This window comes from Astatotilapia calliptera, chromosome 22 (genome assembly GCF_900246225.1).
Source record: "Astatotilapia calliptera chromosome 22, fAstCal1.2, whole genome shotgun sequence".
Taxonomy (NCBI): domain Eukaryota; kingdom Metazoa; phylum Chordata; class Actinopteri; order Cichliformes; family Cichlidae; genus Astatotilapia; species Astatotilapia calliptera.
Window position 1 is genome coordinate 5105328 of NC_039322.1, and position 17706 is coordinate 5123033.

The window sequence follows — 17706 nt, forward strand, 5'->3', positions numbered from 1 at the left end:
ATTGACACTTTGGGCATTAAGCAAGAACTTTCCACGACCCTGTCAAAACTATGAAAAGTTGTTGGAGAATAAATGAACGATATCATGGTAGAAAATACTTTAAAGACTGAAAATGGTGTAGCACACACTTGGTGACTTGAAGTTTAAATCCTCCATGTTAGGATCCTCACATCCTAACAGATCCTAACACGGTCCAGCTGTGAACCATCGAGGATGGAAACAGGACCTGTGGAGGGTGTCATGCAGTGTTTGGACGTTGGCATTTGATCCTTTGGGTCCTGGAGTTTACACAGTGGGCTTCAGATGATCTGACCTTGATCCATCAGATCAGACTGGGATCTGTGAGTTTGAGAGTCGGGTGAACGCCATCAGGTCAGTTTCTTTGAAGTGTGCTGGGTTCAGTGGAGGACGCTGCCATTGGGGAGGTGCATAAATTTTGACATGAGTGTTTTCATATTTCATCATGATTTTCTGAGATATTTGTTTCAGTAAAATTTATGATGTCAGTGTTTGTCATTAGACATCGGGCCTTCATAGCACAGAGTAAAAACCTGTTCCACTCGGTCTGCAGCAGCGTTTCGGTGGGTGGAACGTGGCGAAGAAACATCTGCATAAACACCAGCAGGAAATATTTACCTGCAGAACAAAGCTCTGAAATCAGATTATCAGTATTATTCACTTTAGTGATATTAATTATGTGGCTGTTTGATGTAAAGCACTGCAAAAAACAAAACACAAACTGTGACAGAGAATCACAAACGTCATGTTTTCAGTTACAAGACTTTGGGCGTGTTTTTAGTTTGGTCAGTTTTGGCGCTGAATGAAAAGCATTACACAAAAAGGAAAGTGAAAGCATGAAGAGCGGGGAGTTCCCGCCTCTGAAGTGTGGTGATATGGCGCTACAGTGATTAGGCAAAAGCTTCGAGACGCAAACAAACGTACATACGAAGACATACACACAAAAACACGTACGTTAAAATATTTACACACAGGTTTGAGTATAAACACGACTCTTTTCTTTTGTGGTCATCAATCTAGGTATCTATCATTCTTTACATGGTTGTCGGCCATTTTGTGACTGGATGTGTGTTGATTGTCAATCTAAGATGGCGGTCTGTAATTTTGTGCCCGCCTGTCTTCGTAACCCGCAGGCGGTACGCGACTCCTGATGGGAAACAGCCAAATATAATAATGAGTCATGCTGCCCAAAACCCTGGCAGCTGTCAGAGTTTAAGTACTATTACACTTCAGCGAATGAGAATAAGTGGCTCCAAAGTTTTGGGGAAAAATAATGCAGCAAAACCCGTCTACAGGTATATATTAAATATACCTGTGTTGTTCATAAAGTCTTCAACGCTGGCTAAACTTTAAAGATGATAAAAGTTTATTAACGTTCAGTAGAAACAAACACTGACTGATGTCCGGCTGTGACCTGAGGTGACGTTCTGTGGAGCGGTGACAAAATGGCGACACGTGTTCGTCAAACTGAGGCTGATGTTTGTCGACAGAGGGAGTTGGTGTTGTGCTGTTTGTGGGAGGAGATCTGGTAGTTTTCCAAAAACAAACAGCATTGATAGTCAGGGACTTTCCATTAGATGTGAAGGCATTCATCAGTTTCTTTCGTTCTTTGATTCATTGCATCAAACTACAGTCACACCCATTTAGTGGCACCATCGGTTTTTACTTCAGTAAAAGAAACAGGATCACCTTTCAGCCAAATCCATTGTTCTCACTGCGAGGTCATTTAAATGTCCTGTGAATGTATTTAAGGTTTTATTTTAAATAAATGTGGGACACAAAGCATAAAACATAATTCCATAACACGTTTAGATTCATCTCTGATGCTGTTTATTAATCTTTATTTGGGATATAAAGTACCAATAAAGCAACCTTTGGTCTCTCTGATCATAAATTAAGGTTTATGGTGTTTCCTGTATGTGTGTCAATCATTTATTCACCTTTAATTGCAGTAAATACAAAACAACATTTATTAAATATTCACATAAGCTCCAGTACATTCTCACACAGCTTTATGCTGCACAGTTGTGCAGAACAATGATCTCAGCAGAGACTCAGCAGTTTGTTACTGTGGCGAGTTTCTTTCAGAGAAAAGCTTCAGTTTGCAGTAGCTTCCCTTCACGTCCATCAGCTCCCAACTGCAACAACCTGATCTGCGTTTCGATGGTCTTCAGCCTGTGATCTCACCAAAATGATCTGGTCGGGAATGTTGGAGAGAAATTGTTGAATCTATTTGTAATAATACAAAGCTGGAATAAGAATATTTGCTACTAAAAACAGCATCCTGTTTATTATAATGCAAATTTTTTGTTACGAAATAATTTGAAGAAAGTTTAAAACGGGAGTCTGTGGATTTTGGAATCAGTTCCAGTGAACTGGCATAAAAACCAGATGAGCTCAATCTAACTGGTCCACAGGTGTCCCAGTTTGTCTTTGTCTGGTGTTTCTGGGCAGTTTGGTAAGAATTTCAAATAGAAGTGTGAGTTTGAGTAATACAACAGTGTTAATACAATATTTTCAGTGGGAAACTAAATATCTATTATTTTAATATTTTGCCCAGATATAAGGCAGCCAGAGTGACAGAGTGCAGCTGAGCAGCTGAATTACAGGAAGTCACGTTTTCGGTTTTCTGGTGAAAGTTCTGCAGATCAGCACTTTGGGGGTCTGCTGGTCTTCTAATGCTCTTTATCACAGCTCTATTTTTAAGTAAATCCTCCCACCAGCCCCGACAACCTGAGCGTCTGCCTGTCCTCGTGTGACCTTTGAATAAAGCTTCTGTGTCAGGCCCTCTCGCAGAGTCCAAGAACATAATGAGGTTTCTATCTGTAGAGCTACAGACATATAGAGAGCTTAACTATATGTAAAGTGACTCATGCACTCAGAAATAAATCACATTACTGTTTTCTATAAGCAGGAAAAGTTGCTTTCTCTGTCTGTTGCCACAGTTTGATCTGGTTTTGTTGGGTTTCTGTGAGCTGCTGTGGATTCAAACACTGCTGTCACTGATCATAACATAATAAGAAATTTCCCACGCGTGGGAAAAATAAATCTTATAACAAAGAGCCTTGACGGGTGTGAGAAGCGTGGCAGCGCTGCTTATAACCACTTGTTGTGGTTTATGAGTCAGAGCAGTTTGTTTTCCATGTTCAGCTGTTTTTCTCTCACTAGATGTCAGTCATCTGCAGTCAGTCCTCTCAGTGCTGAGCTCTCTGAGAGTCCCGAACTTTACCAAACTGCCAGACTTACAGTAAGTCACATGGCTGCTGGTAAAGTGCCAGATACAGCCAGGCGCGGCGCTCTTGCTCTGCCTTTATCACAGATCCAGGTCATGTGTTCTGTTTTTTTCTCTCTGGACTCAACAGCAGATCTCAGATCAGAGCTTCAGTATTTTTGCCGGGACTTCCCCTAGCTGACCGCATGACACAGCATGTATTTGATTGGATATTTCATTGCTATCAAGCTGGGAAACGACTTCTCGACTGTAATATTACAAAGGTCCTGCCTTAAATGTTGCAACTCCTGCGATTATCTGGGGAATTTGGGGGATTCACAGAAGACTGGGGGAGATTTACCTGACAGTAAAACAATATAAAAATACCCCACAGTGAAAATATGCAGCTGTTATTACTTCAGGAAAAACTGTAGATCAAAATAATTGTCAAGAATCACCTTATTTCTCTAAGATCAGTGATGTTTTTCAGGTTTAATACAGCAGCACGCTCCTCATGTCTGTTCTAATCCTTTTCTGCTCATTTCTGCTCTGTTCAAACAGGTGTTCTCATGTTTCAAACAACATGTGATGCGGTGTGGAAATAAAGCTGCGTTGGTGTCATTTCTGTTGTGCTTCGTGCTGCATCGGCTGCTTTATTACTTTTGATTTAGAGAGAAGAGAAGTGAGTGTAATGTTATACTGAGTCCAGTCTGTGAGGATGACTCAGCAGAGTCAACACAGAAAAACATCCATGTAGTTCAGTTTTAGTTGTTTGGCCTGCAGACTGGACTAAATAATATTGAATATAGAATCACCCACAAATACAACCTGTCAGGTGACAAATCCACCAAACGTCAAACTCAGTTTGGGTTCATCAAACTATGTCTGTTAAATGTGATTTTCAATCATTCTTTTTCTATTCATTATAATAAAATCAGTCACCAGGATCATAAATGATGCCTCATAGCTGTCTGTTATTGTTGCCAAACCAATGAACCAGTTCCTGCAAACACAATATTTTCCTGCAGAACGATGCTCTGTAACTACACGATCAGTTTAGTTGGATAAATGATTGATTGGTGTTTTTGTACTGGAATAGACAAACGGATTCACTTGGAATATTGATTATGATTAAGAATATGTAATAATGTGCAGCTGTGAAGCATCGGGGCATGGGTGGCGACAGGAGCTCTGCAGGTGTCCTGCTGTGTCTGGACATTGGCGATGGAGGCTTTGGGTCTGGGTGGGTTGCAGGTCAACCCTCTGTGGATCTGACTCCTTGCTCAGACTGGGATCTGTGAGTTTGTGCTTCAGTTCACATTTTCGATGTGTGGAGGGGCGCTGCTGTTAGTGCACATTTTAACAGTTTTTATATTTCTTTTAGATGCAGCTTCCAGAAAGGTGACGTCATTGTCTGTGTCAGATTAAACCTCGTCAGCCTTCATAGCACAAAGCAAAAATAAAACCAGTTACACTCGGTCTGCAGCAGTGTTTCAGTGGGTGGTGCGTGCCAAAGTAACATCCACATAAACACCAGGAGGAAATTTCTACCTTTAGAGCGATCCTCTGCAGCTACATGATCGATATTGTTCAATTTAATGTTGATAATAATTTGTTGGTGTATGTATTTTTTTTAAAAAAAAGAGACTCACAGACATAATGTTTTTGGTCACAAGACTTTGGGCGTGTCTGTGGTTTGGATAAGTTTGGCACAGAATAAAAAACATTATAAAATAAAAAGAAAGTGAAAGCATGAAGAGCGGGGACTTTCCACCTCGGTGGTGTGGTGCAGCGTGTGGTGCTGATGTGATTAGGCAAAAGCTTCGAGGCGCAAACACGCAGAGAAACACACACATGTGTGTATACAATACATAAACATATTTATAGGTGCACATTGAGTCTCCACCAAACACACAACTCTTTGGTTTTATGCCAACGCTATGTGGGGAATCGTCTATCATTTTACCGAGTGTCTAACTTTATTTGAAAGAGTCGGCCATTTTGTGACTCAGTGTTCAGTGTTGGCCTAAGATGGCGGATGGGAGTTTGTGCCCTCCTGCCTTTGTAACCTCCAGGCGGTGCAGGATTGTGGATGGGAAATAGCCAAGATTAGGACTGAGTCACACCTGCAGCAGAAATCTGGGAACTCCAAACTATCAGAGTTTAACCATCGAAGAAAAGTCTTTGTTTTCAGATGGACTGTGACGCGGAGTTTTAGGTGAAAATAAAAGACCAAATGTCACTCCTGAACAAGAATATTACCCCCCGCTAATGACAATGAGTTAATCTAATGTTAGGGGAAAATATGGCACCAAAACGAGCTAAAAATGAAGATGATTAAACTTGTTTTAAATGTCCTGTCGTTAGCAGACACAGCAGTGATGTTTCCATTGTTTGAGTTTTCATGTCATCTTTTATAAATGCAGTGTTAACAAGGTTTTAGAACACATTTAGCTGTGGGCTGCAGTACAAATACAACATGTTCATAAAACTTTAAAGTCACAGCGCTGGTTAAGTTCTAAAGTTCATTAACAATTAAAAGAAACAAATTCTGACCCTGTTAGAGTCACCTGACCTCAGCCGCCATTTTATAGATTGACAGACTGATGACCAAATGGCGACACGTTGGTTCAGGTGAGCTTGACCTTTGTCGATAGGGGGGGTTGGTGTTTTGCTGTGTTTTGTGTTTATGGCATCAGGCAACTTTCCAGAAAACTTCACTGCCAGTAAAAACAGCTCTGACACTCGGGGAGTTTCCATCAGCTTGAACAATAAAACCCAACCCTCGCTTAGATTTGATGGCATGTATCTAAAATTCTTTCATTTTCATTCAGGGCAAAAAATGCAGTTAGATCCTTCAAAACCAGAGATACCAGAGACACAATGAACAGGAGAGGCACTGATCTGTGATCACAGAAGCCCTTAGATTACTACAAGCATGAGTATTAATGTAATTTAGGTGTTTAGTACAATTACTTATTATTTTTTAATTGTTTTTCCTGTCACAGTAAAGTAACAGGCTACTATTTTTTTAATTTCAGCTGCACCCATTTTGTGGCATTTTGAAAATGTGACCATCTCAGTTTTTCCTTCATTGGGAAAAATTTATCAAATGGCCAAAACCATTAAATGTCCAGTGAAAAGTTTTTTTAAGTAAATATGGGATTGAAAAATTGAGTCTGTGATTAATTTTCTGTGATGTTTTTGGAGGGAAATAAAGTAACCTTTGATCTCTCTGATTAATGATAAATGAAGGTTTATGGCGTCATACATTTGATGTGTTAAACATTTATTCACCTTTATCAAAAGCCAGGAAATGGAACAAGATTATATCATGAAGATACATATGTAAGAAAAAAAATCAAATATATGTATAATTTAATCAAAGGTTTAGTACCAAATATATAAAAAACAACATTTATTCAGTATTTACATAACCTCCGGCTCGTTCTCACACATCTGTTTGCAGCAGAGTTTTATACATCAATGATCTCAGGACATCGAGCTTCAGCACAGACTCAGTGGTTTCTCACTGTGGTGAGTTTCCTTCAGTGAAGAGCTCCTCTTTCAGTTTGTAGTAGCTTCCCTTCATGTCCATCAGCTCCTGGTGAGTCCCTCGCTCTTTAACTTTGCCACCACTTACAACAACGATCTGATCTGCGTTCTCGATGGTCTTCAGCCTGTGAGCGATCACCAGGAGGGTCTGGTTGGGGATGCTAGAGAGAGACTGTTGAATCTGTGCAGAGACAGAAGGAGAAAATATATTATTAGTATCAACTGAGTCTGTTTTTAAGTGAAAGCAGTGTTCATGGACATCAGTAGGAGCCTGTGCTGTATTCACAGAAGGAATTTAAAAATACACCACTCCCATTATCAGGACATGTTTTAAATAAATTAATAACAAATATTAGTTGACATAACAGAGACAGAATAAGCTGTTCTGTTAAAGCAATTACTTTTTTTTTTTTAAATGCATTTATTTTTATACATTCAATGATCCTAAATAAGAGGTGTGTTGGGTTTTAATTCTGTGAGTACACTTCGTTTTGTGAAATAAATAAAAGATAAGGCTGATTAGCAACAGATCCTTGAAACATAACTAATAATTCATGGAAACACTGGCAATTTCACAGAAACTGTAAATAACCTCTACAGTCTTTCTATGGCAATATATAATTTGTCATGTGTTTTATTATTAAATTATTTAGAACAATATAATTCACTAATTGTCACTAACAGACATAAATTGTTAACAGAAATACCGCTAAGTTTCCATAAACAATATATAAATCTATGTGCATGTTTTAGTACCATAGAGTGAAAACAAAGCAACTGTAAAGGTTGAAATACCTAAATGGTGAAATACCCGTGTACTCAGAGCTGTGAGGTTTGAAAGTAGCCAATCAGAGAGCGTTATTCATTTCTCCTTAATGCCTCTCCGGCAGTCCAGCATTCCTGCATCATAACAGTTTACCACGTGCAGCTCTCTCGAGTATTTCGCTGAGTGTTGTCATGTTTTTCATTTTGTTGGGCATATCTAGGGTTTTTTTCACCAAAATTTGTGTTTTGTGTTGTTTTTTTCTCAAATTCGCAGGGGTCACTTTGCTAGAGCACCACTTAAAGCTATAAGTATTTTTGCGTTTAGTAAACACTACGTTGGGGGGTCAAAGCACATTAATCTTTGCATTTTTGAGTGAAAATTTCATTTTTGTGAATCAGACACTGATTATCATACTGAAAACTAAGTTAAACAAGCAATTTATATTCAGTATCCTAAGAGCAATGTTCCCACTTTAGTCGGTTTTTAGTAAGAACTGTTTTCCTATTTATGGATTCCTGGAGTGGTGAAGCTGCGGACCCTTCACTGTTTAATCTCTAGTATCAGACATGCTTGAGACATAAACCTAGAAGCTTTTGTCTGCTGAGGAAACATTTAAATATGTAAAATACCTTGTTTTCATTCTCAGCATCCAGGGAGCTGGTGATTTCATCCAGAATGAGGACCTGGGGCCGTCTGATGAGAGCTCGAGCAATGGCGATCCGCTGCCTCTCACTCTTGGATAACTGACCTCCACCTTCACCCACCTCTGAGAAATGGACAACATCATAAAATCAAAGATTTAGATTTAATATGTAAAATGTAAAAAAAGAAACAACCGAAAATACAAGAAACATGAATCACACTAACTCTCAAAAAAATGCATTTTTTTATGCACAGAGTCTAGTTTGCTGTAAAATTTTGTCAGACATACAAATGCAGGTCTGTATGCAGCCATGTAAAACTGCCTGAGAGGAAGTTAAAACTGTTCACCTGTATCGTAGCCTTTCTCCAGCTGCATGATGAAGTCGTGGGCGTTGGCTTTCACTGCTGCTTCCTTGATTTCATCCAAAGAGCAGCCTTTAAGCCCGTATTCAATGTTTTGTCTGATGGTGCCAGAGAAAAGCACAGGCTCCTGGTTCACCACAGCAATCTATTGAACACACATAACACCATAACACATCATACATATAGACACATATGGACTTCTTACATAGATTGTTAATATAATTCATCTCTTTCGTCTCCCTCCCCTCACTCCCAACCCAGTCTCAAAAATGAGTGTTTCCTTCACCCTGTCACTAAAGTGCGTGCTCATAGGGGTTCATCTGATTGTTGAGCTGTTCTGTTATCATTGTGTGGTCTCTACCTTACAATATAAAGTGTCTTGAGGCGACTGTTGTTGTGATTTGGTGCTATATTAATTAAACTGAATTGAAACTTGAATTGAATTAGGAATTTACACATTTAATACCATAACCATTTAATTTTGTTAAATTTGAACAAAGAGGTAATTTAAAAACAGACAGGAGACTGACGCTCTAATCAAAGAACAGCTTGATTGATCAGGAAAAAGCTCTGATGATGAATCACCTTCTTGTGGAGGAAACAGTGATCATAATATTTTAGTGGTTTTCCATCCAGCAGGATTTCTCCCTCCTGGGGCTCGTAGAATCGCTCCAGCAGACTCACACAGGTACTTTTTCCTTCTCCAGACGGACCCACCAGTGCTGTTATCTGACCAGGCTTCAGCTCCAAGGAAAAGTCCTGAAAAGAGTGATAAATTTAAGAACAGCAGTGGTTATGGTAACAGAATAAATGGATAGGACAATCACACCCCCACTAACCAACCCATCTGTCCTGCCATCTCACCTGTAGCACTGTTTTGTTGGGGTTTGCAGGATAGGCAAAGTTGAGACTCCTGAAGCTGATGTCTCCTCTCAGCTGATCAGGTTGGAGTTTTCCATCTGTGCTGACCAGAGCCTTTCGGTCCAAATACTCAAACACTTTCCCGGCAGCCCCCACTGAGTTCAGCATGTCACCAAAGACATAGGTGAGTGTCTGGAAGATTAGAGTCACAGGACATGATTAACAAACATGTTTTAATTTACAGTGTCTATAGGTGCAGTATGTTAAATGCATTAATTTTCTCAGATAACCAGATGTTTTAAAAAGTGTAATATTATATATATTTTAGTCTAGTTTAAAAGCTCTGAACCACTGAAACATCTTAGGTCATCTGATCTCTCTGCCATCTCTGCTGAGGATCACCTAAAAATGTTGTGAGGCTGGTGTAAGGTCTTATGTTCCAACAATAAATATGTTTGTATTCAATGCCTTTTACCTTAAGAGTCTACAAATTGTACCGCTTATTTATCAGCAAATGCATAAATGGTGCCATGGGTTGTATGAATTGTCCTGCCAAAAGTAATAAAGTACTTTGGCATGCCAGATGTGAGCCGTGGTTGTATGAAAGTAAATGATAGAGCACAAAGCATTATGGGATACCCTGATACTGGTTCCAAGATTTGACTGATAGAGGATGAAGGAAACCAGGTTGCCCATGGTTATCTGTCCGCTCTGGATGAAAAGCCGGCCATAGTATAACACAAAGACCTGCATGACCAGCCCTGTCAGCTGTAGACACACACACATTACATGGTGTTAAAACTGTAATACACAATGATCTCTGAGAAAAACACAAAAAAAAGTAGCTTCTCACTCTCTGTGAAAGCAGGTAAACAGCCCCGACAGTGGACTGTCGAATGCTGAGCTTGTGTGTGTCCATCAAGCAGTTGTCATAGCGACGGGTTTCGTGTTTTTCTGTGTTAAAGCTTCGTACCACACGGATACCAGACACTACCTCATTTGCAGCTTCATTTGCCAAAGCCAGTGAGCCCTGCATAGCCAAGGACAATCTCTGAGGAAAGTATAAAGGAGAAGGAAATATAGAAATATAGTTAAGTATTATTAATAATTTTGCTCTTGATCACAGGGAACAAGAGTCCTGTGTTATCAACATGAACAAATCAATCATTATAGTGGAAGGAGATATGTTTAGAGTTTAATATTACACATAGGAGAAATCTTTTTTGTTTTAGTCTGTAAGACATACACATGCTTTCATCTGAATCAATGTTTCAGACTTTTTCTGGTTTCCTTGTGCAAACCAGCCTTAGCCCTATCAGCACGTTGTCAGGTGGTGTGAAAATTCTTATCTCCAGCTCAACATATCAAAAACCAAGGGCATGGTTTTGGACTTGAGGAAAAATTCCAACACACCTGATCAAAGCAAACATCAAAGCTCAAACTGGGATGTGTGAAATCATATAAGTCTCGGGGGAATTATATTGATTCAAGACAGAATTTTGACAATGTTTGAAGACGTTCTGCAGATCAAATTGTAATTCATTGTCTCCTGTTAACCTGCTTTTACCTGGTAGTGTGTGTCATAGATGTTCTGTAAGAGGCCGGTGATCGGTGTCTCCATCAGGACAAGAAATGTAAGCTTCCATGAAAGGTTCATCATTAGGTAGATCATTCCCATTGTTTTAAGGAATGTCCTCAGCAGCACATTGACATTCAAACCCACTGTTTTTCCCACTAAGGTTGTGTCTTTAAACAACCTGGATGTGATTTCACCTGCACGGAGAAAAAAAAAGGTCACTGTGTGCCATCTTCAGTCTATTATGTAACCAACTGTTCAGGCTTTATCTGACATGCTTTGTCCTTTGTTTGCATATGTCAGCCTTACCTGTCTTTATGGTCTCAAAGAATCCAATTTCCTGTTTGGTCAAAGCTTCAAACAGCATAACTTTAATTCTGCACGTAAAGGAGTGTATGGCACAAGTCAAGAGACCCCCTCTGCAGCCAGCACTGACAGAACTAATCAATCAAAGAGAAAATCTGTTAGATGTTACCTGTGAGGAACAAACAGAGGATAAATGTGGAGGAAAAACACTGCTTGCCTCATACCTTCCCAGAGAGTAAAGGCCCATGAAGACGAGAGCAGACAGGAAGTCATTCTCGTGGTAATTACTTCCAAGGATGTCAATGACTCTCCCAGTGTAGAAAGGGATGAACATCTCACCTGAGAAGAGATGCACCAGGTGATATATCAATCAGAATCAGAATATTTTATCAATCCCTGAGGAAATTATTTATAATGACATTCAGCAGTCCCAGAAAATCCCAAATCGAAAGCACCACTTTGAAAATTAGATTACAAACCAGCCATTAGATACCAGCTCTTTTGAGGCTGTTTTCCGAAATTGAAATATTAATTCCCCTGCGGGCGGTCTGTCCTTCAAGCTCGGGTCCTCTACCAGAGGCCTGGGAGCTTGAGGGTCCTGCGCAGTATCTTAGCTGTTCCTAGGACTGCGCTCTTCTGGACAGAGATCTCCGATGTTGTTCCTGGGATCTGCTGGAGCCACTCGCCTAGCTTGGGAGTCATTGCACCTAGTGCTCGGATTACCACTGGGACCACTGTTACCTTCACCCTCCACATCTTCTCGAGCTCTTCTCTGAGCCAGAAAGAAGGAACACGAAATGCCGGGGAAGTACCAAGGGCTCAACATGTACATGTATATATATGTCAGCACTACTGTTATCTTAGCATCACTACCACCTTTGTCAAATCCTAAAATATTAAATCTACTTACAGATGACAGCCAGTGACAGAAACACAAGTCCTCCGAGCATCAGGGGATAATCGTGTCTGTACAGGCGGACGACTCTCATGAAAAGCACTCTCGCCTTTTGTTTCTTCTCTTTACCGGTTGGGCCTCTTCGTCGGTGTCCGGGATGGTGATCTCCCAAAACAGCGCAGCAGCGAGCGAAGCTCCGCTGAACATGAGCCAGCAGCGCACATCTCCCAGCTGGCCGCACTCGCTCTCCTCTCTGTAAAATGCGTTGGTCCCGGTCTCAAACACCGCGGGGAGCAGACTGTGAACCGTTATAAACCGAATCAGCAGCGCTTTGGGAACCCCGAGTGTGAGCAGAGAGACACCGATAAGAGCCAACCAGCGGAGAGCCGCACAGAGCCAGAGACGCGTAAAGTGTCCAAAGACGCTGTGAAACACCGCAAATCCTGACGCGTAAAACAACAAGAGGTCGACAGAAACTGCTAAAATAAAAGCAACGACTTTGCGCATTGTTGTTACTGTGATCGCTGCCATTTTTCGGCAACACTCGTCCTCAAATGACCTGCTGTGTCGCAGGACCAGAGTGTTAGGGTTAGTTTGCTTTCAGTTTCATTTTCTTACAGGATGAGGGGTTTCCCACAAATCCAAAATACAGAAGGCAACACGATGCAGGCCTGCTAAATAAGTAACCATAATCACTACTGCTGTCCAAACAGGCATCACTCTCTTTAAAACTAAAACTGTACATTCAGTGTGTGAGACATTGTTCCTTAAAAACAGCCTTTAAAATGATTATTTGCTGAAAGGAAGATTATCAGTAAATCTTTCAACAGTTTATATTTAAATTTAAATTTCACAGGACTGCGTCAGACTTGTCATATGTTTGTCATTTTCAGAATCTAATTATGTTCCATGTATTCTCAATACTGGGAAGAATAAGCTACTGTTCTTGATCCGTGAAACAACTCCGACTTTCAGTTTTAAGAGGAGGGTCTCCCAGGCTAAATACCTCAGACAGCTGCTGTTGCTCCTAGTGTGTATAAATTGTATGTCTACGAACAGGCTTAAGAAACTTCTGGGTTTTATTTCAAAGAAAAGCATGTTAACTGCATTTCCTCCAGTAAGTCAAGTAGTTAAAAAAAATAATACCAATAAAATTAACATGGTAATTAAATCAAAGATAAAATATTATAAGCTTAATTGTTTATATTTTAAATTCAATAGTTCAATATCAACATTAACAATATACTTTTGATAATAAACAGAAACATGGGAGTTATTTTTCTTTTATTTAATTATTGGCAAAAAGTGTTGTTCAGTGTTTACATATTACAAGCTGACTTAGTTGACAGGTTTGCCACAGCTGCTGTGAGGACAACAAACATGTCACTGATCAAAGAAGGTGGGCAATTGATTTCCTAGAACAACTTTCTCCTCTGTGCCATGCCCATCAATGGTGACAACATAGGCCACGCCACCGCTGGACCCATCACGGTTCATTGCCAAAGTGAGAGCTACAGAACAGAATAAGAGCATCAGTAAGACAGGTGCAGAGAACATGTGAAAAAAATACTTAAATATTTTTAATGAAAAATATTGTAGGTAGTCAAATCAAATTTTTTTTAAACAAAAGCCAGAAAAAAAGTGGAATAATAATCTTACTGTTAACGACAAACTGCTGGCACTCCTCCTTTCTCATGCCTCTCCGATACTCAGCATCAACAAACCCATACACATACGAACTGCCAGAGCCACCGACTGCAAACGGTTGACGTGTCAGGAGGCCGTTCAGGGTTGCAAACACCTGAAAGTCAAAGGGCACAGGAACACAACAAATGTCAAGTGTGTTGGTTCGGTAAGATGATCGTACCATTAAAAAGCAGCTTATATGCTGATATATTCCGTCAGAGGGAGTTCAGACACATTATTTTCACATTATTAGCATAAAATTTATCTGTGATCTTTTAATCCGCTGACTTCAGTTTTCAGGCCCCTCATCTGTGGAACCAGCTTCCAGTTTGGAGCCAGAAGACAGACACTATCTCTACTTTTAAGATTAGCCTTATAACTTTCCTTTTTGTTAAAGCATATACACTCAACAAAAATATAAACGCAACACCTTTGTTACTGCTCCCATTCCCCATGGGATGGACGTAGAGACCTAAAATTCATTCCAGATACACAATATAACCATCCCTCCCAAACAGTGGTCACAAATCAGTCCAAATGTGTGGTAGTGGGCACATCTGCTATATTGAGATAATCCATCCCACCTCACAGGTGTGCCACATCAGGATGCTGATCTGACATCATGAGTAGTGCACAGGTGTACCTCAGACTGCCCACAACAAAAGGCCACCCTGGAATGTGCAGTTTTGTCTCACAGCAAAATGCCACAGATGCCACAAGCAATGAGGGAGCGTGCAATTGGCATGCTGACAGCAGGAATGTCAACCAGATCTGTCGCCCGTGCATTGAATGTTCATTTCTCAACCATAAGCCGTCTCCACAGGCGTTTCAGAGAATATGGCAGCACATCCAACCGGCCTCACAACCGCAGACCTCGTGTAACCACACCAGCCCAGGACCTCCACATCCAGCAGGTTCACCTCCAAGATCGTCTGAGACCAGCCACCCAGACAGCTGCTGGAACAATTGGTTTGCACAACCAAACAATTTCTGCACAAACTGTCAGAAACCGTCTCAGGGACGCTCAACTGCATGCCCGTCGTCCTCATCGGGGTCTTGACACTGCAGACCAGCTCCCACCAGGAACAAACCTGACAACAATCTGCTGGCAAAGCTAAATTTGTATGATTGTACACAGACCAGTAAAATCTAAGAACAGCTTCAGCTGTTCTACAGGCAGTTATAGCATAAAGCTTGATTCATGCTTTCCTCATGGCATAGTCACATAAAGCTAACACTTCTTTTGAGAATATTTTCAAGCCAAACGCTGGACAGTCACATCAGCAGGTGGAGTTTTTCCTACTTACAGGAGGATCATTGCTGCTTGGATTATATCCTGCGTTGTTGCAGCATAACTACAGCTAACATGCAGTAGAACAGTAGGCCCATATATTTTAAATTCCCTCGTTCAAGACCATGACGACTTAAAATCACAGCTCTATGTAAAGATTTGACTTAATTTTGTGAAAAACAAATAACACAAAAACAGTAACCTACCATCTGTACATCAGCTCAATAATTTGCTGTAGGCAAAGGCCAAGACTTACTGTATGGCACCCAAAGCATTTTTCTTGCAGCATATCTGTCAAAAATGTCCATCAGGATTATTTTTAAATAGATTGCTTTTTCTGGTAACTCACATTTACAATCACAGACAAAAGACAAACAAATTATTAAATTTGTGTGATTTTCCAGTTTGAACGCACAGAGGTACAGTGCTCAGCACTGTTGACTGTGAGGTTCCTTGTTCAAATCACCTGATTTAATTATATGGTTTTTCCCTCTTTCTACAGTCTAAAGAAGTTAGATTGTGGTTCGTAATTGGACATGATGTGGTTGTGAACATATAGTTGTCTGTGCTGCAACGTGTCTAGTTCCCATGGCTGCAAAACAAGCTTGCGTCATCATTCCTCCACCACCATGTTGACAATTGATATGCTGTGTTTATTTATTTGTTCCTCAACATGGTGCTGTGCATTAAGGCCAAACATTTCCACTTTGGTATTTTCTGTTGAAACTTTAAAACTTAATCTGCACTGGAATTTAGAAAGGAGGAGGAGACTTTCACCTGACAACTAACAACTAACCAAACATACCATATTTGTTCAGTCTTTCTCTAATTGTACTCATAAACCTTAACATGTACAGTAACACGCTAAATGATACCTGTAGATTTGTATAGCTCTTTATTTTATTTACTCTTTATCATGTAGTTTCTCTGAGCACTGCATGGTCTCACCCTGGGGTGAATTTGCAGGGTGAACTGTCCTTGTAAATAATGTAAAGAACAATAGCTACTCTATTATACAATACAAAATTATACAAGAGACAGATACACAGTTCAAAGTTAGGAGGAAATTTCAATATCGTGTTAAATTCTTGAGTCGCCCCTTATTCTTATTTCTTTATATTTTCTTTTCAAAGAGCCAGACTTTGTTTTAATTTTTAACTAGTCTTTATCAATAACTCTCCAGGCTTTTAGAAAGTCTTTCAAAGTGTTTCTTCTTATTCCCAAAGAGCTATGAGCTGAAAACTTACATAGAAAACTGTCTCTAGTTTATGGTCTATAGTCTCTGTGTAATATCTTCACAGAGAACAGAAAAATTAGCTTTGAACATCCTTCAAGAAGTCTGGAGAACTCTTCCTGAAGACCTCATAAAGGAAATGACAACAAAGCTGCCCAAGAGTCTTTGTTAAAGACGATCATACCGAATGTTCACTTTCAAACTTGTTAGAATTATACAGACTCTCTTTTTGCCTCATATACTGAATTTATACTTTTGTTTGTATGTTTGTTCATTTTTCCATAAATCATTGCACCTATTCCTAATAAAGTATTTTAAAAAATGACAGATAGCTCAAGACTTTTTCAGAGTTCTTTATATTTTGAGATGAAATGTGAGATTCATCATATCTGGTGTGATTTCTGTCAAATTGCTCATATTTTTAAGGACAAAGCCATGAAAGGTGTTTTGAATAAACAGAAAATGAACTAACATATTATAAGTACTTGTAAAGTGGATGAAGCATTCAACACAACAAAGAGTGAAAAAGGGCAGATCTGCAAAATGAATGTACATCAGCATCTGAACTAACCTGTTTTTAGCAGATAACTCCTCACATATTCCAAATACTTTAGCCACTCATGGGTGAAGCAGCTGCTCTAACAAAGCTTTGTTACTGTCACTCTTCAGAGCACATGGAAATTAGTTTTGCTTGTAGGATGAAGGAGCATTTAGCTCAAAATATAAATAATTTCGCAGCACTTATTGTCCTCTCATGTTTTGAATGTGCAAAGTCTGTTTCTGAATGAATTATATATGTGATATATATGTAAAGCATAAATACATATAAATATAAACTTCACAGGACTAAATCTGAATCATTAAATTGTTATCAGTTTGCTTTTTGTTTACAATCATATTTATTCATACTGTGGATCTACTGGCTTGAAGGGTTCAGTGTAGATTTTCTGCTAAACTATCAGCAACTAAAATAATCTGAGACATGTGGCTGAGAGCATCTCAAGCCTTACATTGTTAAAACACCAAACAGTGGCTATAGATGTAACACCATTTGGTTTTAAGAAGCCTTGATTATTAATGTTCGGCAAACATTATTTCAAAATCTCTGCACTAACAGTTCTTTTAAACTCCGTCAAGCTGGCTGGCGGTCATGTGTCAATTCAAACAAAATGGCACGAGACTGGAATTAAATTTTGCCATCAACTGGTAGTCTTTATTAAATAAAGTATGAGTTTATGTGCCAACACACGCCAAAGAACCCAACCCCCCTAAAAGCAGCTGGCTTCCTTTTATACTCTACCT

General features: G+C 39.7%; 2 protein-coding genes across 2 annotated transcripts; both read right to left on the reverse strand.

The window, feature by feature from the left end:
* Positions 1 to 6501: 6501 nt before the first annotated feature.
* On the reverse strand, positions 6502 to 12784 carry tap2a (transporter associated with antigen processing, subunit type a). Its single transcript, XM_026157174.1, is given in 12 exon segments — positions 6502 to 6965; positions 8180 to 8316; positions 8541 to 8700; positions 9141 to 9314; positions 9420 to 9608; positions 10056 to 10184; positions 10270 to 10467; positions 10984 to 11189; positions 11302 to 11432; positions 11523 to 11637; positions 12209 to 12326; positions 12329 to 12784. Coding segments are annotated over 12 exon segments (2160 nt in total). The 5' UTR covers positions 12725 to 12784; the 3' UTR covers positions 6502 to 6758.
* A 676-nt stretch (positions 12785 to 13460) lies between these two features.
* LOC113015216 (proteasome subunit beta type-9-like) lies at positions 13461 to 14163 on the reverse strand. The gene is made up of 2 exons (XM_026157169.1): positions 13853 to 14163; positions 13461 to 13704 (listed from the first exon to the last, which is right to left on the reverse strand). Exons 1-2 carry the CDS (start codon positions 14061 to 14063, stop codon positions 13577 to 13579), a joined length of 339 nt encoding a protein of 112 aa, XP_026012954.1. The 5' UTR covers positions 14064 to 14163; the 3' UTR covers positions 13461 to 13576.
* Positions 14164 to 17706: the final 3543 nt, after the last annotated feature.